Source organism: Motacilla alba, chromosome 1, assembly GCF_015832195.1.
Source record: "Motacilla alba alba isolate MOTALB_02 chromosome 1, Motacilla_alba_V1.0_pri, whole genome shotgun sequence".
Lineage (NCBI taxonomy): Eukaryota > Metazoa > Chordata > Aves > Passeriformes > Motacillidae > Motacilla > Motacilla alba.
The window spans coordinates 30,702,815-30,729,419 of NC_052016.1; the positions used below are offsets into that span (position 1 = coordinate 30,702,815).

The 26,605-nt window shown below is 41.0% G+C and overlaps 1 protein-coding gene across 1 annotated transcript; it reads right to left on the reverse strand.

Annotated features, from left to right (window-relative positions):
- Positions 1–3,710: 3,710 nt before the first annotated feature.
- On the reverse strand, positions 3,711–26,036 carry CCDC80 (coiled-coil domain containing 80). The gene is made up of 8 exons (XM_038146604.1): positions 25,417–26,036; positions 23,133–25,033; positions 18,868–19,024; positions 14,794–14,930; positions 11,805–11,953; positions 8,400–8,503; positions 6,720–6,800; positions 3,711–4,734 (listed from the first exon to the last, which is right to left on the reverse strand). Exons 2-8 carry the CDS (start codon positions 25,023–25,025, stop codon positions 4,388–4,390), a joined length of 2,868 nt encoding a protein of 955 aa, XP_038002532.1. The 5' UTR covers positions 25,026–25,033; positions 25,417–26,036; the 3' UTR covers positions 3,711–4,387.
- Positions 26,037–26,605: the final 569 nt, after the last annotated feature.

Sequence of the window (26,605 nt, forward strand, 5' to 3'; positions counted from 1 at the left end):
TTAAATGTTGTTGGTGAGAGGTTTTTTGCATCTAATTTCATTATGCTTGTATAATAGACCATTTCAACATAAGGAATCCTAGTTGTTTGCATCAGAATCATTTGCATCAGAATCAGTTCATACAGAAAGAATCGAAGGTATATTTCAGTGTAAATTCCAGAAACTCTGTTGCTCTGATTGGTTTATGATGTTATATTTTTGGAAATGAAACTTTAAAAAAAATCCTCAAACTGTTAAAGGCTTAGTAGCAATGAGCTTTTTTTTTCTTCATTGCATTCAGCTTTGCAATATATACCTGAGTTTGTTACCTTTTTAAGTCACAGCTACCAACTTTAGCAGGTAGTTCCAAAAAGAGTGAAAGTACTGTTAGCTTGGGATTGCTTTGCATTTATGTGAGCAGTAACATTTTACATGAAGTTCCAAAGACCTTTGCCTTGCATCAAGTGAGAACATAGAAATCAGCCAAGTTCTTACTTCTAAAGACAGAGCATCAAACCAAAGATGAATATCTTAAAAACCATATTTGACCTTTGTGCCTGAAGTATCTGCATCAAGAGACAGGAAGTTTTGAAATGACTGATCTTCAGCTATTATAAAGTGCATTTAGTTCTTGCTTTCAACACTTGTCCCTCTTAATGATTTTCCTTTCTGTAAATTTCTCCAGTGTTATCATGCTTGACTTATTTGCCAAAGTCTAGGTTGCACAAAGGTATTGGTTATATAACTGTTGATCCAAGTTTTTACTCATGCTGCACATTTGGTTTTGTCTAACATGTAGAAATCTTTCTGTTATCTTCAGGTTGGAGGTCTCAGACAAATTATGTTGGATGGCCAGGCAGGTTTCTTATTAGGATGAAGGACAACTGTATATCCCCTTTGCAGTAACAGGAATGTTAACTGATGTCTAAAAATGGGTAAGGATTTGCATCCACTTAGCAGTAACATAGGGTAAACAGTAACCCAAAGCATAACATTCAAATGTTTGCAGCTGTGCTATCCATGGCAATGGTAAAATGTAGTGTATAGGTGAGATTTGTTAGACGAAGTAACAGAACAATCGTCAGCTGGAGAACAGCCCTGGTGAGCAAGGGGCAGCAATTCTATGACGTTACAAGTTTCAGATAGATTATGTGAAATCTCACTTGATTAAGTACTTCCACTATATGGAAACTACTCCATGTTGGAAAGCTTAACTTATATTCACACAAAATTACAGTAGGGAGATTTATGAGGATGTTTTTGGAGAGCAGCATTAGTTTGGCACATAGTCTATAATGAATACATTGGGCAGAGTGCTCGTGCTAAGCTTTGATTTAGAGCCCAGATTCACAAATGTTTGAACTTAATTGCTGCTAAGGGTGTTATGTTCCTCCCTCCAGGTTTGAGGAAATAGTTCACAAAATATCCCAGGAAGAGAGGTGTGTTTGTGTTCCTCTTGCTTGTAACAAGTCAATTAAAGAAGTATTAATTTAATCTATTTTGTGAATGTAGCAGCTTCAAAGACAGACTGTGGATGAAAACAGCCCTCTTAGAGCTGAATCAAATGCCATAAATATGTATAAGAAAAAAGATTTTCTTTATCACATAGAATCCTCCCACTAAGATATGTTGAAAAAGAACCTTAATCTCAGTAAGTCTGTCCTTGGAGTGATGCTGCAGGGGCAGATCCAGTGATCTGGATTTGATTTGTTTTGCCAAATGAAATCGTCATTTGGAGAAATGTGACTCCTGAATGCTTATAGCCTGCAACATAACTACATGTTGTTGTTGAAAGAATATTTTGGCTTGGTGCTCCTTCTGGCTTTGCTTTTAGTTTTCCATAGGGAAAAGTGGGTTGTAAAATCAGGATTTTAAATCATTGCTTTAAGGTTCTGGGTATTTCATATGGTTTTGTAATGAAGGTAAAATACACACCAGAATGTAGAATAATGCAGAGTCTTCTACATATTCTATGAATATTTGGATGTGTACTTTTGGTTAAGAGCCCATTCCTACCTCCCTTGATAAGTGGACAACTTGTTTGGAGTTGTCTTTTTAATGCAACTCCCACTGAAAGCCTAGACTGGGTTTGGTACTTGCACAATTTGACTTTGAATTTCAGACAGGGGTATTATAAAAAAAAGGCCATTTGGATCAGGTGCTGCGCTCTTTTTAATGTAAGTTAACCCTTGCAGCACAGGACATTTAATTTATGTGATTTTTAGTGTGAGTTAAAAGGGCTTTCATTTAAAGACTTTACATGAAAACAAGATTACAGGAAAGTTTAAACGAACACCTGAAAGAAAATGCTCAAAGGGTGTGTTTCTTTCTGTCTACAGGAGGTGCCTCTTAGGCATCTAGTATACTTTCGTCTGTTTTTGCTTTAGGCAAGGAAAGTAGGCAGCAGACCTTGATACAGTAATGCAATAAGCTCTTGTTTTCTAAAAGTGAGCTACAGGACATTCCATTTTCTTCTAGAAACCCTTCCATCCTGTGATTCTTTTGGTTTTTTTAATTTCTTTGTACACTGCTTTCAGCTGTGGAAGTGCTATTGTGACTGAGAGCTCAGAAGCTTTCTGCAGGCAGCAGTCCTCTCAAAATCATTCTGTTAAATGCCTTCCCCCAGTTAGCTCCAGTCAGCTGAGAAAGGTTAATCAGGGGCACTGACAAGACCTTGTGATAAGGGAGGGCAGCCTGCCACAGAGGGCGACCAGGTTTGTAAAGCTAAGGCCTTATGACCATTTGTCTGCCCTTCTGACATTCAGAAGGGCGAGTGATGCCTGACCCTTTATGACTTTAGTTTCTAAAGAAATAATCTGGTTTTGAGTGAACTCGTTTCTTTATCCAGTTTTGTTTTCATCTGGGAAAAAAAGAAATCAGGAAAATGGCAGAAGTCAAAATGCAGAGCATGCTCTGGCCAGCTTAGAGCTGTAGCCTCTCCCTATTCCTGTGCTACTTCTGTGATGGCAATACCCAGTACAAGTGCCCTGTTGTGTGCATCTATATGGGATGTGCACCCACATCATGGATTATAAAAAGAAATGTGATTGGTCAGGCACACCTTTGACATCAGAAGTGACCAATGTGCCGTTATAAAGGCTGACATGGTATCTTCACCATACAGACCCTGTATGGTGTATGCATTGCTAGGAACTTAAAGAGTAAGTCTCTCTGCACCATAATCTTTCTGCTGCATCTTGATTGTTTAGAAATCTAACCCAAATGACTAGAAACCATGACTATGTATGGTTGAAACCATGGCTCTGCTAGTAGTTCCTGACACTGGTTTCAGTAGGGGAGAATGGTGCTACAGCTCCAATGCCCAAAGATATCAATGAGAAGGGAGGAAAAAAACATTTCTGGAAGTGTGGCAGAAATAGAGGTGATTTAGCAAATTAAATTAATCTCAAATACTTTTATAAACATTTAATCCAGATCACTTTTATAGGCAAGGGTATGAGAAGAAAAGGTAAAAGAAAATTTGAAATTTAGAGTAACAGTTTAATTAAAAGCATTACTATAGAGAGCTAGTTACAACTCATGGAAAATATACTTGAATGAGATTTCTTTTTCTGATGAAAATAATGCCTTTCAGATTTCTGTATTTCAGACAGTGCTAACCCTTGTTATGTGTCCACTTAGCTCTCATTAGCTTGGATTTAACAGTAAGGTGGGCGGGACCTAAAAGAGCAGGGACCCCAACTGAGAGAATAAATAGCCATGCAGTAAGCTTTGTACTTAAGAACTTTACATTGTATTGTATTGGAACAAGTTCTCCCATAGCCATAAGTCTTCTTTTTCCTTCATAAAGTCAGCTAATTACAATGGTAATGCACTGTAGAAGGGATGCTGTCTTTTTAAACATGGTGTTTCAAAAAGATTTTATTACTGTTGTTATTATTAAAGATCATGCCCCCATGCTTTTTTCTTAAATTTTTCTGGGAGAGACCCAAAATGTGTTTTTTTGTTTCTCTTCATAAGCATAATGAAATCTCACTTTCCAATAAATATACTTTTTTTTTTCCTCCTTAGAAAAAGTAGTAAAAAGCACATTGTTGAACAATTGGTTTCCTACCCTACTGTAGTGCCCATGGGCTAGGGCTGTGGGATTCTTTTGTTTGGTTTTAATACAAACAGCACCTGCTGATGGCCTTTGTTTATAAAGGTTTAAAAGTATAAAGGAGTCTTTATTGTTTAAAGCTTCAATGTTACTGGTTTGAATTGCTTCACTGTAAAGGCTTCTGCATTTTTTGAGAAGGCAAATAACCAAAGTCCGTTTATTGAACAGCAGAAGAATGAGGCATGGATATCTAGGTGATCTGGGAAGATTTTCTGCAACTGGCCTCCTATTGCTTGGATAACTATTGAAAGACAGACACGGGGTCAGACAGAGGCTAAGTCACTCTGTTCAGTATGGATATCCATGGTGGTAACTTCCATGGTGACGGTAGTCATCTTGGTAGCCTTCCTGGTAGCCCTGGTGGTAGCTGTGGTAGCCATACCCACCATACTCATCATCAGGGCACTGCATGCCCAGTGACTGCTGGATTGTCATTTCCTGGCGCCGAAGCTGCATGGAATCAATCAGGTCATACACAATCGCCATAGACCACATGGGAGAAGGATACCAGGATTTGACATTGCCATCTTTCCCCACTAGAAGCATGGAGAAGTATTCAGGGCTAATTTGGAAGTAATTCCGAATGTCTTTCACTAAATTAGCCGGGATGTCTTCTCGGTCTACAGTTGAGCTTCCTAGAAAGTGATGACATAAAATCAGCATTATTGTTTCGTTCAGGAGATGATGATGGTTCCTAGGTAAAAAATTAGCAACAGGAGATAGGATACTGCCCAAGAATTAGCAATATAAAACTCTTTTCATTTGCAAGTTCAGATCCATTTCCTGGATCTGAAATGAAATTACTCTACTGTGAACTAACAATGTATTTTTAACAGCTTTTTTAAGTTTAGTAAACTTGTCCTTATTCTCTATCCTGAAGCTACTGTAGGGTGGTACATCTTTTTGTCACCCAAAGTCCATTAATTTCTTTTCAGCTTGGGTCACCAGTTTATGTATTGCAGAAGGCATATGTGGAAAACGGTAACAGTGAAAGAAAATAGAAGAATTGAAGTGTGATAGAATAATTGCAGGATATAGAGCCTATAGAGCCTCACTCTTGAACTGTCATGATATATGCAGTATGGGATGTGGTAGATGTCATTTCCTCTTCAATGTATATGTTCTAGGGTAAATTTGGTGAACTCCAGGCTTTTAAGTATGAAGTCTGTGTTGGGTAAATGAGTAGAAACTGTAAGACAGTAAGTAAACTAAGATCACTGGGCACATATATACATAGTTGTCTTGGCAACAGGATTCTTACACAGTGGCACTCTGCCTTACAGACTTGAGGTTCTCTGAAAGAGGTCAGCAAACAGGTGGTTAAGGGTGGCCTGACTGATAAAGGCTATGCGAATTTTCAGAAGGCTTCAAAAGGACCTGTGATAGCATGGTTGAAGCAGAAGCAAGGCAGGAGTGAATGTCAGTGTAACTGCAGGGATGGATGGGGATTAAATGTTCACCTTTTTTTCCCGCACAAGAAATAAGAGGAATCAAACAAAGGTATAGGGGCCAAATGAAAGGTACCTCTCTAGAAGCTCTCACTGTAGAACACATGCTAGAAGTCAACATCAATTCAAGGGGAGATTTGTTAAGAGCAACAGATCTTTGTCTAATAGGAATCATAAAGTCATGTAGCCTCCAGTGAAAAATCAGTGGAGGCTGCAAGAGTGTTGATGGGAGAAGACTGACATCAGCTTCCTCTGTTTATTTTTACCTCATACGTGGACTTAATGTTTCTGTGCTGTAGAAGGACTAGAATGCTTTCATGCACAGAATAAATAAGCTGCTTTCCATCTTTGTTCCTCCACTGATGGAGGCAGTTGTTTGGATTAGGTAGCAGAGGAACCCACAGCATCTGACAATGCTTAAAGACTCTCTTAAGGATTTACCTGGAAGAGTATGCTGGGATGCAAGTGGAATACTAAAGAGAGCTTATAAGAAAGATGGAGAAAGACTTTTTACCAGGACCCAGAAAGAGAACAAAGTGTATTAATTTTACACAGAAACAGGGTAAATTTAGATTAGATATAAGGAAGTGGTTTTTTAGGATACAGGTGGTGTGACCCAGGAGCAGGTTGCCCATATGGATGCTCTGTCTCTGGAAGTGTTCAAGGAGAGGTTAGATGGGGCTTTGAGGAACCTGATGAAGTGAAAGATGTCTCAGCCCATGGCAGGGGGTTGGAACTAGGTCATCTTTAAGAGATCCTATTCACTCCAAGCCATTCTATGAATATAAATGAGGGATCCATAGAGGAGAATCTGCTGAGTGTGTGTTCTATTAGCCCTGCAAACTCTTGAGCATGTAAAAAGGCACAGGCATTCCTGGCTTTGACAGCAAGGCTGGCAGAAGAGTGTCCTGGGGACTGATTTCACAGGAAATCAAAATGTGAGATGAACTTCAGATAATTTTGCTTTTCTTTCCTGAAGAACCTATAAAATATTTAGCACAGAAACACCAAGAAAGCTTTTTGTTTATTTCTGTGTGATCTTATTTCTTAAAAGAAACAAAACAGGATAACAGTCATACTCATCCCTCTAAAGAAATTAGAGCAAAGAAATACTCAGCACTGTATAATGCCCTTCATGGGTCGTACTAAAGAAACTGGAAACAGTCACTTACCATTAATTGGATACAACTCTAAGACACCTCCAATGTCTTCTCCAACTCCCAGCAATTTGAGGATAGTTATGTGGCGCAGACCTGTGGAGGAAATAAAGAAGGTTTTGGGTCAGACCAGATCTTTGGGCAGATTTCAGTTTAATCAGCTAGGTCTGTGCTTGCTACATTAGGGCCCAGTCTCAGCCAGGCCTCCAGGAGAATTGCTGATTTCTGTGGAGTCCCTGCCAGTCAAGTAATCTATCCCAAACATAAGGATAAGCTGATGTGTTGAGTAAATGTGATATCAGTTGCATACAGCTGTTCCAAGGGCAGCAGCATAGTGATGTGGTTCTGTAGCATAGGGATACAAGCATCAGAATCACCAGTAAATTGCAGGGGCCATTCTCCAACTCCAGGATCTTGCTGCACTGTTTTCTTCACTTGTAAAGCTTTTACTTATCATACACCCAGCAAAAAATTATTTAGAGGCAACATAACCTATGCCAGTTAAACTCTGAATGACTGCAGAGAATAGCTTATGACAGATACTCACTTCTTCCATTTGTTCTGCACAGAGGCTTGGACTGTTGCCTCTGCTTTGAAGAAAGACCTTAGGGACAGCAGGAACTGTTCATGTAACATGGGTCAGTACAATCTACAAAATCTTTGATGTAACTGCTTTTATAACTTGGAGGTAAGATGCTTGGCAACATACCACTTAGTTAAAAGTGTTTAGTTGACAAGTGCTTTAGAAACTCATTGGATTATGTTCAAGCTGCCAAAGGGTGGGGATACTCAACTGTTTTGACTACATTTTATTCTTCAGAAAGCATTTTGCAGTGGCCCATGTTGCAGTTTACTATGGTACTTTGCAAATGAGGTGATGCTGATGCTCTGAATGTAAGCCAGGTGATTATGAATAAACAATCATACTGTGCAGATGTCCCTTCTGGTGCAATTGAAATGCATTGAAATAACAGCTGTTGAAAGGGACATGTTTCATTCTGTTGAAGGAGTCGAGTCTAGACCCTGTATGGTGTATGCATTGCTAGGAACTTAAGGAGTAAGTCTCTCTGCACTTTATGACATGAAAGACAGAAGACTGCCTCTGGGTCTTGCCCTTAGTTGTCTCCTGGAGGAGCCCTTCTCTCTCCACTGACTATGTAGGTGGACCTTAATTACCTAGTTATGGTTCTGGGGTGGTCTTTATTGGATTGAAATGGATTCCATTATATTCTTACAGATTTTGGCAATGAAGCAGTAAGGAAAAGAAAAAAACCCCTGGTGTCCATGCATTTCCCTGATACCTGGCCCAGTTTGCAGTTGGATTTTAAAGGATCTGCTCTTACCAAAGCATTTTCCTTGTGTTGTTAAGTTGTGCAATACAAAAAAGCTACCAAACAACTATTAGTCTCCTGAAGTACAAGCCTGAAAAGAAGCTTTGGAGTGCTAGTATTTTCTGGTAGGTACATGAGTGTAATGTTTCAAAAATTATTCCAGGGAATGCTCTGTTTATCTGTCTTAGCCACTAGTGTGCTGTACTACCTGTTTAACTCAATCTTCCATTTGGATCTGGAGGAAGGTTTTCAGTTGTCAGACTCCTCAGACTGTCCAGGTTCAAACTTGAGCAAAGGAATCATGATGACATCACCAGGAAGGATGTGGTTTGGGGGAGCAAGAATATCATTCCTTCTGACTCACCAAAATTGCAGGCTTGTCCACTGAGAGCAGCGAGCTGCTGGGAATAAGCCCAATCTTCATCACTGGGGGCAGAGATCACTACCAGGCGCCTTCTCCATCGGAACCTGAAAAGAGAGTGTGGCCAGGCATAGTCATGATGTGTGACTCCGGTCCTCTCAGCGTTTCTGTTTTCTGCAGGCTGAGATATGTCAAATCTCTCACAACTTCTAAGTAACAGCTGGATGGGAAATCTTCCCAGTTTTGTCCATCACTGGGAGAGGATAAAGTTTTGTTTGAATTTTACAGCTTGTTTTGAACTTTACAGCTCCAGAACATTCAAAGAAACACCTGTAGTGCTGCTGCTTCACCAAACAAGCACTGCAAAGTTTATGATCTTTGCTCAAAGCCCTTCAGTAGTTACAGCAGTACTGAGAAGTATATATTCTAGAGAGAAGGATTCCTGTGGAATTCCTCACTAGGCATTTAGCTTTTACATCATTCACCACTGCTGGAGCAGCACAGTTATTTTGCAGTCCAAGGGCTGTCTGAGAATTAGGGTGGATCTTAATTTCAGACATAACTCATACTTCTGTGTAAATAATCACTGACCTCTTTTTTCTTTCCTGCACCACATTTGCTCAAAATATCTTCAACATGGCTTTAAATCTGAGCTTGTTTGTAAGTGTGTGGTTGTGTCAGCCTATGGCTGTATAGGGCATGCCTGGGGCAATAAGATAGATCTTGGAATCTTTCTTTAATAGGGACTGCCCAAGATTTTGCATAAGGATCTCCTTTCTTTCCTGTCAAGGAAAGGAGTGCCATAAGGACACTTGAAATTTTTAAAAATTCTAACCTCTAGAGGTTTTTAATATTCTCTCAACAACTTGTTTTTTAAATATAGGCACTTCACTTAACCTAAATAAATCTAACCTAAATTTATAGGAATTGGAAAGCTGCAGAGATATTTTTACAGCAGGAAATCATCTTTTAAATGGATGTAGATGTTACTCTGTTATAATAATAGCCTGCTTTTCTGCTGTACCATGTGAACATCTCAAAATGAAGGCTAATGCAAAGGGTCAATTCTGCTTCAGTTAAGAGAAGCTGAAGATAAGGTGGGACTTGCTTAAAGTCAGAGAAGAAGTTGTTAGAAGAGCAGGGCATGCTGATGTCTTTGCTTGTTGATTGATACCAATGTTTTTTTACAATTAGAAAAGTAAATCCTTGAAAAGCAAACCTCCTCAATTTTCATCTTTCTCAGAAGGAACAGCAAAGAAATATGAATGTTCATGTACAGTTAAGTGAATAGGAATGAGAAGCATTAAGGATCACATATGTGATGTGAAGAAAAGGAGGGAAATTTTGTGTCATTATTCTGCAAATGGGGAACAAAATAATCTTTGTGCTATTTTGTATAGAAAAGCACCTGGTTACATATGAACAATGAGTGTGAATGTGGCCATTGGATCATATTTTGCCTAGGGGAAAACTGCAAATCACTTTAAGATACTTAAATATTTCTTTCTGGTTTGGAGGTTTGGGTTTGTTTGTTTGTTTGTTTGTTTTTCTGTTTCTGGTGGGGTTTTTTTATTTTTTATTTTTTTTATTTTTTTTTTTATTTTTTGATATCTCCTTTGGAGTTACACAGAGCTGAAAAGTGTTGAAAGCCATTCAAGCTGTTTATTCCCCTGCCGGTGTGCTCATCTCGGACTCGATCTTAGAAATCATTTCAGTTGCTCCTTACCAGCTATTAGTTCACCAACACTAACATACAGATTTCTGCTTTATTTCTGACATCAGAAGCCATGGATCAATACTCCTGACAAATCTGCCAGACCCTTCCATTTATGGATCCTTTCTTCCTCCTCCACCTGTTTTGCATCCTGTTCTGATGTGTGAGCCCAGAGAGCAGCACAGCCAGTGTCTAGATCTAAGAGGGGGACTCACCCCCAAACTTAAGGTTTTCCTCCTTCTACATGTAGCTTTTAAGCATTACTCAAGCTGGCTCTGGCTCTCATGGTCTCGTTTCACACCAGGCAGGTTTGTTAAGAACAATATTTGCATTATTACAAGTGAACTCTGCAAGGAGCAACACCAGGAAGATGATGCCAGGGCTCTTGTTCAACTGGGAACATAATACTGGACAAAGCTGGAATTAATTTTACTGTGAATCCAACCAGTTAATGTAGCTAGAGAAGTCCACCCAATATTTAAAGCTTGATGCTTGTTTCACGGACAACAAATGCATTCTGTGCAGCAGCAGTTCTGTTTATAGATGCAACATTCTGCCTTTTTTGTGCCCAGTTTTCTAATGTGTGTTTTTTACTAGGGCTGTTTCCAAGCAAAGAAGGATTTGGGGCCTGTCCCTTTCCAGTATACAAGACCTTTCTTGTGCTGATCAGCTGTTTCCAAGCTGTGGTTCTTCTTGGTGGTCTCAAGGATGAATCACTGGGACCTAAATAGGAGGTGGTGAATTGGGTGGGGTGGATCTTGTTAAAGGTTCTCTTTCTGTTGAAGTGGCCATTGAATTTTAAAATGTTTATGAACCGACAACCTATTCATTTACTTGTTGCTCCTTTCCACCTCATCATAATCCATCATGCTGCCTCACTTATTTTTAAAGCCTATTTTAAAGCTTATTTTTAAATTAAGTGTTTTCCCATGAATTTTCATAGTAGGTGAGGAGGATGCAGTTGAAACAGGTAAGGTCTAGAATGATGGGGTAGTCCTAATTTCATCTCAATTATCCTGTGATAATTGAGAGAGGGCTGTAACTGCGCAGCTCTTCTGTGGGTCTGAATGCCCATAGTCCAGATAAATTTATTGCCTGGAATTTAGGTCTCAGGGTAGAGTAATAACACAGCATGTAGAAATTGCATAAACAAAATTGTCTTTCTGTAGAAGGTCTCCAACACTTTGCAAAAGACATCTGCAAGACCTTTAATAATATGCATGACAAACTGTTATCTCAAGCAGGATAAGAAGGAAGTTAGAGAGAATTAGTTAATGATTTGAACTACATGGGAGGGATTAGAATGGTATTAATGAAATTGGGATGGTTGATGATCAAAACACATAAACACTGTGCTTCATACATTCAAAACATTGAGCTAACATCTGTGAATTAATCCTTATTTGCTCCTCTAATACAAATCAGTTTTATTATCTCCATGTCATGATGGGGAACAGGCACTGAAAATCAATGTCCAAGGAAGATGTAGTTTGTCAGGAAACATGCTTCCTGTCTTTCAGGATTCTATACAAGACTACATTCAGCTCTGGCTGCATCTCTGTATTTGCTTAACATTGTAAATACTGAGAAATCTGTTTAAAAATCCTAGAAGTAGTTACATGGGTATTTTTGCAGTAATAATAATTAGTAGATAATTAGTAGAACTAGCAGCAGATAAGAACAGAAGGTGATACCTGGATAAGAAGGTCTCAAGGGATTGCTTCTTATCTTCTTTGCAGACAGTGCCCTCTTTTTTCTGTCTTTCCATGTCTTTAATTCGTGATTGGAAGGTGTCAATCAAATCAAACACAGACTTCATTGCTATGGGTACTTCATAGTATTGCTGTTAAGGAAAAAAAACCAAACAAGACAGGTGGGTATGAGGATGCTCATATTATTACATTGGACTTCCAGAGGGCAGACTTTGGCCTGTTTAGGAGACTTATTCAGAGCGTCCCTTGGGAAGCAGCCCTTAAAAACAAAGGAGTTCAGGAAAGGTGGGCATGCCTCAAAACAGAGATCTTGAGGGCACAGGAACAGACTGTCTCTGTGTGCCGAAAGATAAGTCAACGGGGTAAACGTCCAGCCTGGCTGGGCAAGGAGGTTTTGGAGGAACTCAGGAATAAAAAGAGGATGTATCAGCTTTGGAAGGAGGGTCAGGTCTCTAAGGAAGTATTCAAGAGGGCTGCTAGAGCATGCAGGAAAAAAATTAGGGAGACCAAAGCTCAATTTGAACTTAGAATGGCAACTTCTGTAAAGGATAATAAAAAATGTTTTTACAAATACATTATTGCTAGAAGGAAGGGTAAGACCAGCCTTTGTTCTTTATTGGACAAAGGAGGGAACTTAGTATCTACAGATGAGGAGAAGGCAGAAGTGCTTAATGCCTACTTTGCCTCAGTTTTTAGTGGGAAGATGACTTGCCTTCAAGACACCCGCCCGCCTGGGCTGGTTGATGGTGTCAGGGAGCAGAATGGTCCCCCCATTATCCAAGAGGAGGCAGTCAAAGAACTACTGAAATGCTTGGATGTTCATAAATCTAAGGAACCAGACGGGATCCACCCCAGGGTAATGAGAGAGCTGGCAGATGAGCTTGCAAAGCCACTTTCCATCATTTACCAACAGTCCTGGCTCACTGGTGAGGTTCCGGATGACTGGAAGCTGGCCAATGTGACACCCATTCACAAAAAGGGTGCAAAGGAGAATCCTAGTAATTATAGACCAGTCAGCCTGACCTCAGTACCAGGCAAAATAATGGAACAGTTCATATTAAGTGCCATCACACAGAATTTACAGGATGGCCAGGGTATCAGACCCAGTCAGCATGGGTTTAGGAGGGGTAGGTCATGTTTAACCAACCTGGTCACCTTTTATGACCAGGTAGCCCACCTAGTGGATGCAGGGAAGGCTGTAGATGTTGTTTATTTGGATTTCAGCAAGGCCTTTGACACTGTCTCCCACAGCATACTCCTAGATAAGCTGGCAACCCGTGGCTTGGACAGGAGCACTCTGTGCTGGGTTAGGAACTGGCTACATGGCCGAGCCCAGAGAGTGGTGGTGAGTGGTGCTGCATCCAGCTGGCGGCCAGTCACCAATGGTGTCCCTCAGGGGTCTGTGCTGGGGCCAGTTCTGTTTAATATTTTTATTGATGACATGGATGAGGGTTTAGAGCCTTTCATTAGTAAATTTCATTATTTCAAAACTTTCATTAGTAAATTTGCAGATGACACTAAGCTGGAGCGTGTGTCGATCTGTTAGAGGGACAGAGGGCTTTGCAGAGGGACTTGGAACCGTTGGATGGATGGGCAGAATCTAATGGGATGAAGTTCACTAAGTCTAAGTGCTGAGTCCTGCACTTTGGCCACAATAACCCCCTGCAACGTTATAGGCTGGGGACGGTGTGGCTAGACAGTGCTCAGGTGGAAAGGGACCTGGGGTTGCTGGTTGACAGTCAGCTGAACGTGAGCCAGCAGTGTGCCCAGGTGGCCAAGAAGGCCAATGGCATCCTGGCCAGTATCAGGAATAGTGTGGCCAGCAGGAGCAGGGAGGTCATTCTTCCCCTGTACTCGGCACTGGTGAGGCCACACCTTGAGTATTGTGTCCAGTTCTGGGCCCCTCAGTTTAGGAGGGACATTGAGCTGCTTGAGCGTGTCCAAAGGAGAGCAACGAGGCTGGTGAGGGGCTTGGAACACAAGCCGTATGAAGAACGACTGAGGGAGCTGGGGTTGTTTAGCCTGGAGAAAAGGAGACTCAGAGGTGACCTTATCACTCTCTTCAACTTCCTGAAGGGTGGCTGTGGTGAGCTGGGGGTCGGTCTCTTTCTCCGGGCAACAACAGACAGAGCAAGAGGACACAGTCTCAAGCTGTGCCAAGGGAGATACAGGCTAGAATTCAGGAGGAAGATTTTCACAGAAAGGGTGGTCAAATACTGGAATCATCTGCCCAGGGAGATGGTGGAGTCACCATCCCTGGATGTGTTTAAAAAAAGACTGGATGTGGCACTTGGTGCCATGATCTAGTTGAGGTGTTAGAACATGGGTTGGACTCGATGATCTTAAAGGTCTCTTCCAACCTAGAAATTCTGTGATTCTGTATTAGCAGCCTTTCTGCATATATCACAGCACTGTAGAATATTTGGAGATACAAGTATTCTAATTTGCACACAGGCAACAAGGCCTAAAACAGATCAGAAACTATGGAAAATATAATTGTTTTTGCAGTCAGACTGCCCTTTAGAAGTGTTACATTTGCAGTATTCGCCCAAAGCGATAAAGCCAGGATGTTTCAGTTATTATATTCTTTTGTAAGGCTATTCAACTAGAGGATTGTCCTTATGTAATGTGCTGTCATCCTGTTGATCAGCCAAACTGTGTGTTTTAGAATGCCAGGTACTACATTAAAACCGTGTCAGGTGTGGGGAGTTCTGCTCCTCATCATTGCAGCAGAAACACACAATTCCTGAGATCCCCTAAGTGCAGAAAATGAAGATAGCTACCTAAGTTCTGAAAATTTTGCTTACTGCTCTTTTGCTTGTCCTTCAGCAATAACCAGGTCCTGCATCAGTAACTTATGTGCCTCACATGCAAGTGAAGTGTAATTTCCTAAATTTTTCAATTTTTTTTTCATATGTTTCCAGTACATTTTCTTTCAAGAGAGCTGAGTTCAAAGAGTTGAAACCCTCACCTTGACCTTCATGTCAGTGTCTGTCAGCACCATGAAGAAATCATTGTAGGTCATCCCATACTCTCTCCTCAACTCACTGATGAGCTGCTGGTCCACAAGATCTTCATCTTCTATCACTTTCAAGGGCTTTTCATTATCTTAATGTGAGGCAAAGGAGAAATAAAAATAGTCATGAAATCACACAGCACTCTGCCTTTAATTTTGCCTCAAAAGAAAAGGGAGAATTTCATTTCTCAGAAGCTTTCTTCCTGCTGCATATTCAATGTATTACAAACCATGTGTGTGAACTTCTCATTCATATGACTTTTAACTGTCTAGTGTTCCATCCCAACAGTTTTTGAAAATCAGTTGATCCTAGGACTCATGCACTTCAGTATTTATCATTTGTACGTTCTTTTGAGAAATCTTGCTTTTTCCTGGAAAGATCTTTGAGATTTTTTCAGTATGCTCATACATGTACATGCATGTACTAATCATTTCACAAGCTCCTGAAATGTAGCCACTTCTGTAATTGAAAATAAAAATGTTGACAATGTGCACCATGTGCAAATGAAACAGCATAGGTGATTTGGGTCAGTAAAATATAGGTAGAACATCTTGAGGTAGACCAGGACAGTAGAGTTAACCTTTACCAGACTTAAAAATTTACATGTAGTGACTATAAGAAACCAGAAACTGCTTAACATGTCTTGAATGCTGCAGTGCTGGCAGCATACCTCTCTAGATACCCTGCTTTGGCACTCCTTCCTCCAGTTTGCTGATTCTAGCAGCCTGATGGGCAAAAAGTTAGTTTTGACTATGGCTTGTACCTACTCAGTGGTCCACTCTAAGAAAATATTCTGAAACAATGAGAAAAAGACTTTGGAAGACAGAGATTTGAAGACAAGCCTGTGGAGCTACTGAGGTTCCTTACATCCTGTGGAACCAGGGTGTATTGCAGTCAAGTCCTGAAGGTCTCCGTGTCATCAGCACAGCTTCAGCTGTAGCATCCAGCACAGCTCTATTCAACTGCAACAGTGCTGAAACAAGCCTCCATATGTAATTGTAGGCCTGGAAAGCTAAGGCTACACCACACACCAAAAGAAATGTTACCTGGGCACCAAGAGCTCCCTGCAAACTTGTCTATTCCCTGTGACACCACTATGAAGGTTATATTCATCTCCTCACTTAGAAATCTCAGCCATGGCTTAAGTGATCTGCCTGAAGTCAGAGACGCAGCAGGTCATCAAGAGGTGGAATCCAGAGGTACAACTTTTCAGTCCCTTGTCAGCAAATAGAGATGTGACTAGCTGATCCACAGCAACAAGAAAGATTTTAGTCATTATACAGCAAAGGATTTAAAATAGTTTTCTAAACATATATGGCTTTTAAGGAGCACACTGATCTGATTCAAATTTTGCTGTAGATCCATCCTGTGTATGGACTGAATGAAACTTCTGAATTAAAATTTGTGGGAAAATGTCTGAATTAGAATCTGATCTTTAGGTTTCACACCTTTCACCCACTGCTTACAAAAAAAAAAAACCAAAACAAAACAAAAAACCAACAAAAACAAACAAACAAACAAACAACAACAACAACAACAAAAACCTAGCCAGAAAATATTAATATTAAAATTTGGTTATACTTATCATGCTACATGTCTAATTTATACATTAAAAGTTTTATGAAGAATTAACAAGCAATGCTATTAGCTTTTGATTGGATGGATTGCTAGATGTGCTAATTGGTTATCCACTTCATAAATATATCTAAATCCTGCCTCAGATGCTTGATGAGTGAGATTTATGTATTACTAATGGCAAGTATGACCATGAAAACATAGACTAAAAGTTCATGTTTAAAAGCAAAGACTATTTCATTGGCCTAGATGGAGATAGAAAAATGCAAAAGTAGTTATTGTGAAATGTGATGAAAAACAGCTGAGGTACAGGAGTACTTTAGACCAATTGACCTATGGCACCTTTCTGCTTTAAACTCTAGGCATCAATATGAAGTTAACTCTTTAAAATTTTATTTTTAGGAGATTTTCTTTCAAAACTTACAATGAGAAGAAGAATATTAAATGCAGAGTGATACACAAAATTCTGTATGAAGGAAAAAATAATGCCACAAAGGCTGACCTGCCTTTCAAACTTGGAAATTATTTCTGTGGAGAAAAAGGAAGTTAATCTAGTTTCCTTCCAAGTCACTGCTTGTCCCTAACCCCCTCCTCATAAAGGACATCTGGGATCTGTATGAAGATCCACCAGAGCTGAGACTATGCTGCTACCTGCAAAGTCCTTGCTTTCTCTTTGCTTTTTCTCTGAAATAATGGAGAAACATTCCTCCATACATCTTTGGTAGCTAGACAGGCTGAAAAGATGATTTTTCTCTAGAAATAATTCCAATGAGGTTACAAAGAAGGCCAGCAGGCTCTTTCAGCAGTGCAGTGGCCTAATAGATTAGATGCTTGCTTTGATTATAGGATGGGTAGCCAGGAGCTGACGTTTAGTTGATTAAAGCCCTGTTTCTCATGGAGAAAAGAAACCACATTTGCTAACTTGGTCTGAACAGAGGACCTCTGCAATGACACTCAGCTTTTGTGTCATTCCAGTGGGAAAGTAGGAAATATTCTCTGGTCTCACTGTGAGCTAATCTTGACCAGTGTCACTGAGCTCTTTCATTCACCACTTCTAAATGTGTTTGAAACTTCAAGTGAAAAGTCTTTTCTGTTGACTTTTCTGTTGTTGTATTTTGTATTTCAGTCCCAAGATGCAGCACTCCTAGTAGACCGCATCAAGCTGGCTGCTCAAGCTTCTCACTACAGAAACATACTGTGTACACAAAATGTTTCTTAGGAGCTTTTGCTGCCTCTGGTGCTTACAGAGAGTGAGCCTTGAAGAAGCCGTACAAACAGGAAGGGTGGAGGAGAAAGGGAGGTAAAAGAGAAAGATATTTGTATTATTTATTTCTATTGCATGTATTGCTATAAAGCTCAGGATTTGGAATTTTGGGCAAAATCGTAAGGTGAACTTCATGTAAGGTTAAACCTATACCCTTCTAAATCTCCTGTTTTTCTTCAACAATTTAATTCCGCATATGAGAACTCAGCTGTTATATACACTTATGTGGTTTGGGGAAAGTTTGCATGTAGGTTAAGTTTGGAACAGGCTGAAAGAGTATGATCTGTGTCAGAATGAATATCTGACTATTAGCCAGACTAGAGCTAAATATAATCCTAAACAGTCCTCTGACAGGCAGATGGATCTAGGTACACAAAATGTGACCTTGAGTAACCTTGGCCTGATGTGGAAAAGCCTGTGCTGCTCCAGATTTGTCAAGGAGGTGCACAAATGGCCAGTCTGGCAGGATTTGTGACTCACTATCATGCAGTGACACAAGGCTAGATCCTGTTCCTCTGAGAATAGCAGAGGCACAGCTGGAAGCCAAACATAAATGTGTGATCTTCTGGCCATTTATGTGCCAGACCTGAAACACCCTGCAGCTGGTCAGGTCCTGCGCTTTCTGTTCCATCACACATCTTTTCCCAAGGTTTGATAAAACCAGATGAACTTTGGGGGGAAAGATGTGGTGGACTTGTAAGCAAAATTAGAAGCTTTTATTCTATTTGTAGTATAGAATTGTAGAATATTTGTATTTCTTTGGCTTCATCCAGCCACAGCACTCACAGTGGTGTTAACCTTTAGATTCAGAAAGAAATGAGATAATTCAATGATTCAAGAGATACCTAAGCTTAAATGCTTTGCTCGACTGCAACCTGAAGTCTTCGTCCAGCCACTATTGTTACAAAAATACAGGTTGTCACTGTTTTGATGGGTACTTCCCCAGGACATAAAGACTGACAGCAGTTGTTTCAAAGCTACCTAAGAGAGATGGATGCCCAGTGTCACCTGTCTACATGGAAAATCTGAATGTGAAAAAGGTGGCACTAAATATGTCTAGATGAACTACTTTTCAGGTCCTGCATAATCTTAGATTTTGACCCTGGGGGTCAAAACCTGGGGTTATTTTTCCTATTGCTGTCTGTATTGTGCCCATGAGATGGAAAGAAAGTATTAAAAGAAGAAAAACCTAGCTGGAAGTGGTCAATTTTCATGCTGCTGTTGTTCATGGTGCCGAAAATTGTGATGACTGAGATCTTCCTGGTTGCCATCTTGCAGAAGCTCTCCAGATACTCATCTCGCTGCTGTACATACATGGTGTTGTCCACCTTGGGGGTTGTGATCAGCTGGTTGGTGGCAGAGATAAAAGAGTTTGTTTAGTATAAGGAATGAAGCAAGTGATTATTTTGCTGAAGGAGAACTAGTGGTTGTCTGCAAAGTGGGCTCTCTTTCCCATAAAGCTGTTATTTATTTCTGTTTGGAGTGTACCTTCATGCCCAGGCCTGACCCAAAGACATTCAGCCAGCTAAAGAAAAACCTTCAGAAGCAGGTACAGCTGGTTGCACCAGCTCCTCTGCTGCTTCTATCACAATGCTGATAGAAGAAATATCATGATATTTTACAGAAAGCCACATACTCTTCTTTTATCCCTTCTCCTGCCAGGCCCACCGGGTCTCCCTCACAGCCTTCAGTGGTGCTCTGATTCACTCACAGGGCAGCTGCTCTTCCCTCATCCCATGGTCCAGGCAGGGCTTCCGTGCCTGTTTTGACTGCCAAGGGGTGAGTACAACCAGGGCTACATGAGAACTTATGTAATTGATGGCCATCTAGGAAGACCTCGAGGACTTGCTAAGGCCACTGTGACCTCATCTGAAAAGAAATGGTTTTGCTTTTCTTTGTTCTAAACCACTTTTATGTCAGCATGAAGGCACAGCTGTGGGCAAAAAGGAAGATGAACAATTACAACAACAGAAGTATTAAAAGCTCTACATTCTACAATATTTACTTCAAAGCCTTCTAAGGATTGCAAATATTTAATTTTTAAAAAATTTAGAGCATATGACTCAGATCCTTCATCAGTGACTGAGATGAAAATATTCCAGGGAAGGGGTGTGCATAACAACATTCAGTGATCCTATGCAGCAGTTTCCAGTAGAAGACGCCTAGGAATGCTGCAACTCTAGCAATGTAATCATTCTAACTGGCAGTAGTTAGAATGCAATCAAGCATCTGCCACTGATCCCCCAAATACAAAAGGAGCTGGAATATAAACTCAAGTTTTATGACTTAAGGTGACAAATAATCACCAAAATCCTTCCATTACAAATTTATGCTTTAACCTGTAACAGGAGTAATAATTTTCTGGCTGCCTTCTGAAGTTCGTGGGGCCTGAAGGCTAGTTTTTACTGTACAATCTTTATAAATCCAGTTCATCAATGTAAAAACATTTCTAGGCTAATAAAATCTGCCTCTCATGTAGGCCCCTGGCATGACTACAGCTTTGGGACATGAAGGTGAATGAGAGCGACAGACAGAAAGAGGATTTTGTTTCAGGGCTACAGCATGTAACACATTGCTTTTAAAATGCATATAAAAAAGCTTCAAATAAAAAAAGGATTACAAGAAGGGCTTGAGGACTGAGATGAAAAACAGACCATTGGTTTGTATTGTCTCCTCCTACTTTTGGAGGTCATAAGCTGGAATGCAGAGTCAAGTCTGAATCTGATCTGCTTCATTAAACCTTGTAGAACAAAGCAAATTTCCAACCAAAGTTTTGTGCCAGGTCTGTTTTAACCCAGGCTGTATGTGCACTGTCTCTATCAATGTTTGCATCACAGAATCACAGGATGGTTTGGGTGAGAAGGGAACTTCAAGATCATCTTGTTCCAACCCTTCTGCCAGGGACAGGGACACCTTCCACTAGACCAGGTTGCTCAAAGCCCCATCCAGCCTGGCCTTGGACACTTACAGGGACAGAGCATCCACAACTATCACTCTCCCTCTTTTTTATAAGCTCTCTTTAGGTACTGGAAGGCTCCTATAAGGTCTCCCTGGAGCTTTTTCTTCTCCAGGGCAAACAACCCCAACTCTTTCACCCTGTTTCTAAAGGAGAGGTGCTCCAGTCCTCGGGTTATTTTCCCATTCCTCATTTGCTTGCATGCATGCGCGTGTGTGTGTGTGTGCATATGTGTATATGTGCATGGGGGTATATATGCAGTGTTACAAATAAACTGTCAGTTGGCATTTTGTCACCCCAGAGAAATAAACAAAAAACCCAAACTCACAAGGCTAAAATTTCTAAACATTTGTAAGCCTGCAACAAGAGACCCCCTCTATAGAGAAGTGAGGCTGTTGGACTCAAAACCCATACGGTTTTTTTTCAATTTCTGCACCTGGGATCTATATTTGTCATTAATTGAACTTAACCCAGAATAGACTTCAAAATTCCAGATGTTTGAAATTCACACTGAAATCTGAAATTGTTAATGACGTAGAGCTTAAAACCCCTTGTCCTTCTTAAAAAATGTTTGGAAAAGGACTGAAACAATGTCCTTGGAAGCCAGTCCGAAAGACAAAAATACAGCAAAGCAATGGGGATCAACTTGGGTAGAGCTGCTTCTGCAGCAATGTGGGCTAATTCTCTAGAGAGGGAGTTTAAAGACTCATGAATGACAGAGTTAATTGTAAGGATTGTTCCCCTAAGAGAACTGAAGAGTTTGATTGGAAGGAATGCAAATAGGTACGTGTGGAGATTCAAAGAAACTTGAGAAGTTCTTTATTTTCCACATGGCAATGAGAAAATAGAGTTCAGCCACTGTTTTTACTAATAACCAAACCAAACCTATTCTTCAAGGGAGCTTCAGAGTAAGCAGGTTGAGGATGTTATTAGATTCTGGAAAAATGAGGTGCAGCATGGCATAATCATTTGTCTTCAGTGAGTTCTGGCCTGATAACCTGAGACTGTGCAACTCTTTTCTCAGATATCCAGCTGTGAGGTGGCCCAGTATCAGAAGGTTCAAATTTCAGACAATCCTTTAAGTTGCCAGGACTGTGGTGGTGTTATGAATTAGCAGCCTGACATCTGTGAGCTTTATTTTTGGCTCTTTTATTTTCAAGTTTGTTTATCTTTGTCCTGATGCTACCTATATTCTTGGAAATCACAACATTGAGACCAAATTTCAAGGATCCCAAGTTCTACATAGTTTCTCTCTCTGAGCTTCTGTTTTGGCTAAATATTAGTTAACAAGTAGCTAATAGGCATTATTTGCAAAATTCAGTCAAGTTCAATTTTTTCAAATATATGGCTTTTTTCAACTTCTAGTGCTAGCTCTGCACATTCCCTACACCTTGCAGAAAGGGGATGGGAAGAAAGTTGCCTTGTTTTCAGGTTCATGAATCATCAGCAGAATGATTCATTACATTCCAATGGTTGAAATCTTAACTTGGCACCTTAGCTATTTGTACTGGAATATGGAGCATGAAAGTCAAAGGCATTTGTGACAATGACTACTGGACAATAACTGTGAAACAGACCAGCTTGCAGCAAGATAATTGCAAGAAACCAGCTCCCACAATAATATTTTTAAAGAACTGTTTTCCAAAGTGTACCCTTCAGGATATGTGTCATCTGCCAGAAAAAACATTTGTACTACAAGTAAAACTGTTTCCTGTCCCAGGTGAAGTGGTTTTTATAAGTAGTTGGAAAAACATACAGCGCTATAAAACCTGGGGACAAGTAACTCCACACCATGCTGAAGTTCTCAGGCTTGAAAACTTACTAGAATGTTACAGTTTAATACAAACAGCAGGAGAAAAACCCAAACCAAAATAAAGTTTGCACAGGATCTCTGAAGATGTCTAGGAGATCTGAATGCCAAATTCCCATCAGATCTTAATCCCAAATTCCATCCCTCAGGGCACCTGATCACAAGTCTTTGTGCATATCCTCAGTCAGATGTGTGCTAGTATTGCCAAGCCACCTGGCTTGCTTCCAGCTTTAGGACACCAGCACCAATATGAAGTAGGTGTGCCAGCTGGCAGGACATGCAGAGCACTGAAACGTGGTAACTTTGGCAAGTACCCCAAGGTGACGAATGGATGTAATCCACACTGGAACCTCATTTTATTGATCTTAATGATAGAGATCCTGACACCTACATATCCACTGGAAGCAAGATAATCTGATGGCTATATGGTGGCTCATGGAATGTCTGGGAACAGGTTTTATCCTAATCTCTGGGTGACTGATTCTTATACTGCATGTAAGATTTACAGTATGAGGCTGTGAAACCTTTTGAAAACAATCATTTAGGTCTACAAATTTTACCTCTTAAGACAAAAGCACCAGAAAAGAGTAACAGAAACCCACTATAAGCTTATAGTTCCACATACTCCTACTGTGAGGGAGATAAGACTTTATTTAGGTAATAAAATTCAGATGAATGAATTACTTACAATGAGTCTCCTCTTGCCTTCAAAATATTCCAGGAGGTTAGTTGCTGATTTCCTGGGAGGCTGTGGGAAAGTCTTCTTGTTGGACTTGGGAAAATCCTCATTCTCAGTCCTGCTTCCTTTCTTCTTCTTACTGCGGTCTTTGTCCTGCTTGCTCTTTTTTTCAGCTTTGACCTTCTTGGACTGCTTCTCACTCTTCTGCTGCTTGTCAGGTCTGTCCTTCTTCTTCTTCTTCTCAGATTTATCCATTCTGTCATGCTTCTTTGATTCTTTTCCTTTCTTTTGGGGAATATTTCCTGCTGCAAACGGTTCCTCTAAATGGGAACTAGCAGGCTTGCTTGGGTCATCTTTATCTTCATACTCATTACTGAGTATCTTTTCTTGGGTCTTCTTTTTTGGTGGTTTAGTCTTAGTTGGCTTGTGTTGCCCAGGTGTGACATTCAGGTCCCTGTGGTTAAAATCCTTTCTGTCAGTTCTGTTATCTTTAAATCTACCCATGTTTGCCTTTGTATAGTGCACTGAGGGAGGTGTTGGGAGTTCTGTGAAACTGTCATAGTGAGCAGCCTTGTTTGGTTTCTGTGTGGCTGCCAGTTGTTTCTCTTGGTGGCCACGCTGCCGGTTCCTGCGGTTTGTTTTCCACACAGGAGAGTAGAAGTCCTCAGAGGCTGTGACTCGTGGCGTGGTGGCATCAGGGGCTACTGTCAGCCTGTGGTACTCTGTGGTGGAATGTGACTTCATGGTCCAGGTCCTCTGTGTGCTGGGGAGGGGTGCACTTGTTGTTGTAGACCGGCTGGCTGTTGTCACTGCATGGGTGGTGGCATGAGTAGTTGTGGTAGTGGGAGGGAGGGTAGTGGTCCTTACTGTAGGCAGAGGAGTGGCCACTGTGGTTGTCATTGGTTTCCTCACTGTTTTGGTCCTTGTTGGCTGATTATTGCTCTTCCTTGGATCATCCTTCCTTGCTGACACTTGGACATGTTCACTGCCAGAGGTAGGCTGCATGGTGCCCCCATTATTGTCTTCCTCAACCACTTGCCCCTCCACCCCAGCTGCTTTGCACGTCTGCATGAAACCCTTCTGCCTCATCTTCTCAATTTTTCTGATGGGGTTCTGATCAATGACTTCATACATGGCCTCTAGCCTGACTGGATAAGGATACCTTTCCTCCACTTGCAGGGTTTTCTTCAACAGTACCATGCCAAATTTCCCTTTCTCTAGTTTCAGAAAGCTCATGAGCTTAGGGATGAGGGCAGGATCTAGTGGCTGTTCCAGGATTTTTCCTTCATTGGTTATCCTTCTAACTTTTCCCCCTTCTTCCCCTTCTTCATGGAATAACACAATCTGCTGGATGTGCCTCTCAGCCAATTCACAGTAAACATCATTTTTCAGCAGGCTCATCATGAGCCGGTAGTAGCCCTCAGAGGCATGGGGGGCAGAAATGACCCACACCCGATTTTTCCCTGCAAAGCTGGCCAGGATATTGGGAGAACTTGACCCCGAAGGGAAACGTACCCCTCGTGACTGGGTGGCAGAGGATATCCCTTCATCCTTAATCATCTCAGACTTGGGGTATTTGGCTGCAGCTGTGAGTCTCTGTACCAATCTTATTCTGGTCCCTGTGCCCCTGGCCTGGGAACGTGCTTCCCCTTGCAGGAGATTGGTGGGTGGCTTTGGAGGTACTGAAGAATCCCTCTTGGTAACAGGGTGTCGAGGATTTGGGCTTGAATTCATCAGGGATGCTCCAGACTTTCTCAGGAGGCTGCTTGAAGCCCTGTAAGCCAGGGGCACTTTCCTAACTCCATGGCTCCCCCTTTCCACTAGCCTTTCTGTCTTCTCAGAGCCACACACTAACCATGCTGCCCACAGCAGGGCTAAGCTGAGAGCTGGCCTCCAGTTCATTGTACAATCTGTGTTGTGCAGGGGGGAGAAGGAGAAAAATTAGATGTTAACAGTATGATGATATCTTGCACAAGTGATTAAAACTGCAAAGCACAGGCTGGTTATTTAGTGTGATTTATATGTGCTTGATTACACCTCAGTCCTGCCCTAGTGGCTGTAAGTTTTACAGTTATTTTTGGGAAAAACACAGAATGAATCACTTTATGAAAAAATGAGATCATCCTTCTGTAACACGATACTGTCTATCTAAAATGACACCGTGATCTGCCTCCTTCTCTCTCTCTCACTCTCCCTGTTTCTCTCACACTCTCACTGCACACACATGCAAAGACACACAGAGGAAGGGTCCCATACAAAGAGCAGAAAGACAAGAATTTGACTTGAAACTTACACTCTCAGGGAAGTTCCCCTGCCAGAGACGAGTTCTCAAGTGTTTTTCCTTTAAAATGAGACCAATGCCATACAGCTTTACTGTTCAGTGATTTATCTTTGCGCAGCCCAACAGGTCGAAGAGCTTGTTGTGTGTCTTTAAACTTTCTTCTTCACCTTGACAGGCAGGATGAGGTCAGCGGAAATTTCCTTTGTGATCTCTGCTTCTCCATTTATCTGCAGGTCTGAATTTTTGCTGTACCGGTTACCCACACAGGCAGGGATTTCATTTAAGAAAAGGGAACTTCTGGTTGCTCCAAGTTCCTCTCTTTTAAACTTCCCAAACCTCCTTCCCACTCCTTGGTTCCTCAGTCCCGTTTAGCTCCTTTGTTTCCAGAGAGGAAAGCACCAGCACTAATATATTTTCCAGGCTGAAGAAAAACACAGGAATATGATGCTGGAAAAAAAAAAAAAGAACACTTCCCTTTCCCCTTTCTCCACACTTTGACATAAGCAAATTGTAAAACACTCGTCTTTTTTTCTTCTTGGCTGGCCGCGGTCCCAGAAATGTCAGGGCAACCCCAGCCCTACTCCGAACCAGCCTCAGACAACAGTGGCCACTGGAAATGGGGGAAACTTCACTCAGGATTTAACAGCTCAGCAGAACCCGCCTCCTCCCCACTCTGACACAGGGAGGGAGGGAGGAGGAAGGCTCTGGGGGCTGAAACACTGCACAGCATCACAGAGCACTTCAGAGAGGGTGACTCCAGCCTTAACCCTTTCCTTCATGCATCCCAGCTCGCTGGTGTTCTCCGACCTTAGCTTTTTCTTTCCTCCCACCAAACGGACACTGTCTGGATAAAAAAAGTATGTTTCTCCATCAGTCTCATTAACAGCTCTGGTGTTTAAGAATTATTATTTTAAACCTCATTATTTCTGCCTCGTCTTTTCCCTTTCCTTGTTTTTTATTGCTTTCTGGGAGATTCTTGGTGAAATCCAATTTTTCTTCACTTTCTGACCAGTTTCTCTTTCAGGTCCTCATGTATGTCAGTTTATTCTTTCTTCAGACATCATATGGGCATGACTGTTTGTTAATTTGTAGTTTTTAAAGAGACCAGGTTGTTTACTATTGTACTAAAATTAGAGTCATATCTATTTCCTATGAATGTGCACCAGCAGTGGGGGAAAAAAAAAAAAGAGAAAAGGTACAA

What these genes read in the sequence shown, in the direction of transcription:
- CCDC80 (XM_038146604.1), bottom strand. Translation starts at nt 25,025, where the DNA reads ATGAACTGGAGGCCAGCTCTCAGCTTAGCCCTGCTGTGGGCAGCATGG. An exon ending in TGGACAAGCCTGCAATTTTG is followed by an intron (nt 6,801 to 8,399) that starts GTGAGTCAGAAG and finishes TTTCCTCCACAG; the next exon opens with GTCTGCGCCACATAACTATC. An exon ending in AGAGTTGTATCCAATTAATG is followed by an intron (nt 4,735 to 6,719) that starts GTAAGTGACTGT and finishes ATCACTTTCTAG; the next exon opens with GAAGCTCAACTGTAGACCGA.